Below are 1,249 nucleotides of genomic sequence, written 5' to 3' on the forward strand. Positions count from 1 at the left end.
GGAGGCAGGTAAGGTTTAAATTTAATCGTTCTATCAATAGGAACACCGGCTGTTAGGTTAATTAATCTCTGCAATTGCTCGCATCCACACATGTGGCTCTCCCTCCGTCGCCACGTCCACCACATGCGGACTCCTCGCCACCTCCATATCCAACTTCCAATGGCGACGCCACGTCCTTGTCAGTACCCTATGCATCGTCGTTATCTTTCTAGCTCGTCCCGATTGGGCCTCCGCCCGTAGCTGACCATGGAAGTTACAGAGATCGATATGCGAAGCAGCGGCGTCGAAGCGGCTGCCGGCAAGAAGCCGACCAGTCTGAGCCGGCTCCAGAATCAGGCGCCGGCATCTCCTCTACAAATCAATACCAATAAGGTGAAGGAGAGCCTCACGTGGGAGGAGGACGATGCAGCTCCAATTCCGTTGCTGTCGCCGCTTGTCGTTTCGCCTTCGCCATTGATGTGGGACGGCGACGACGACGACGACGACGCTATGGAAGAGGACGAGGCGAGCGAAGCGAATATGGAGGCGACGTCATCGCCGCAGGGATGGCGTCATCCGGCTCTCCCGGTGCCGGTGCTGGAGCCGGCTTCCTTGGTGCCGTTCTTTGAGTTTCAGTGCTTCTTTGCGCAGTACTAGAAGATCGCGCTAACGCCAATTTTTAATGCCTTCATCATTTGTTGGTGTATTCGTTTGGTTAATACTTTTTTTAGATGTTCTGATCAATAATGTCTTTTCCCCCATCTTTCTCAACTCAATCCTAGGCTGGGATTATATGCATCTTGCTCGGATCAATGAGTCTTCACAGCTCGGGTTAAGCAGGCAATTATGTTAAGCCTTGGGATTGTGACATAAATATATTGTGACATAAGATTTGGGTGAAGGATTAATTGATTGCGTCATTGTTTCAATGCATGCATATTTAATTTAATAATTAGGGCTCTGAGCCGCCTTTCGGCATGCGATGGTTCCTGCGACAATTATGTTAATTTGCTCAAACGATCCAGTAGTTGTCTGGTTGCTTAGTTCAGTTTGTCGTATGGATTATCCCTTGGACTTGGCTGGTTGTTTATCAACGGTAGTAGAATTCTAGGAGAGACATTGTAAAATAGCTTGAATAATAGAAAACATTGAATTTAGGTTAAAGAGATGAGGTGAGTGGTGTGTGAAGATCAGGTCGCCTCAAAGCTAAAAGAACAAAAATTTGTAAGATGGAATTGAAAAATCAGACTATCAGTTGGAAAATCAGACT

At 47.2% G+C, this 1,249-nt stretch overlaps 1 protein-coding gene across 1 annotated transcript; it reads left to right on the plus strand.

Moving 5' to 3' along the window:
* Nucleotides 1-246: 246 nt before the first annotated feature.
* LOC122029912 lies at nt 247-742 on the plus strand. The gene has a single exon (XM_042589083.1). It carries the CDS (start codon nt 247-249, stop codon nt 634-636), a length of 390 nt encoding a protein of 129 aa, XP_042445017.1. The 3' UTR covers nt 637-742.
* Nucleotides 743-1,249: the final 507 nt, after the last annotated feature.

This window comes from Zingiber officinale, chromosome 1B (assembly GCF_018446385.1).
Source record: "Zingiber officinale cultivar Zhangliang chromosome 1B, Zo_v1.1, whole genome shotgun sequence".
NCBI classification, from domain to species: Eukaryota; Viridiplantae; Streptophyta; class Magnoliopsida; order Zingiberales; family Zingiberaceae; genus Zingiber; species Zingiber officinale.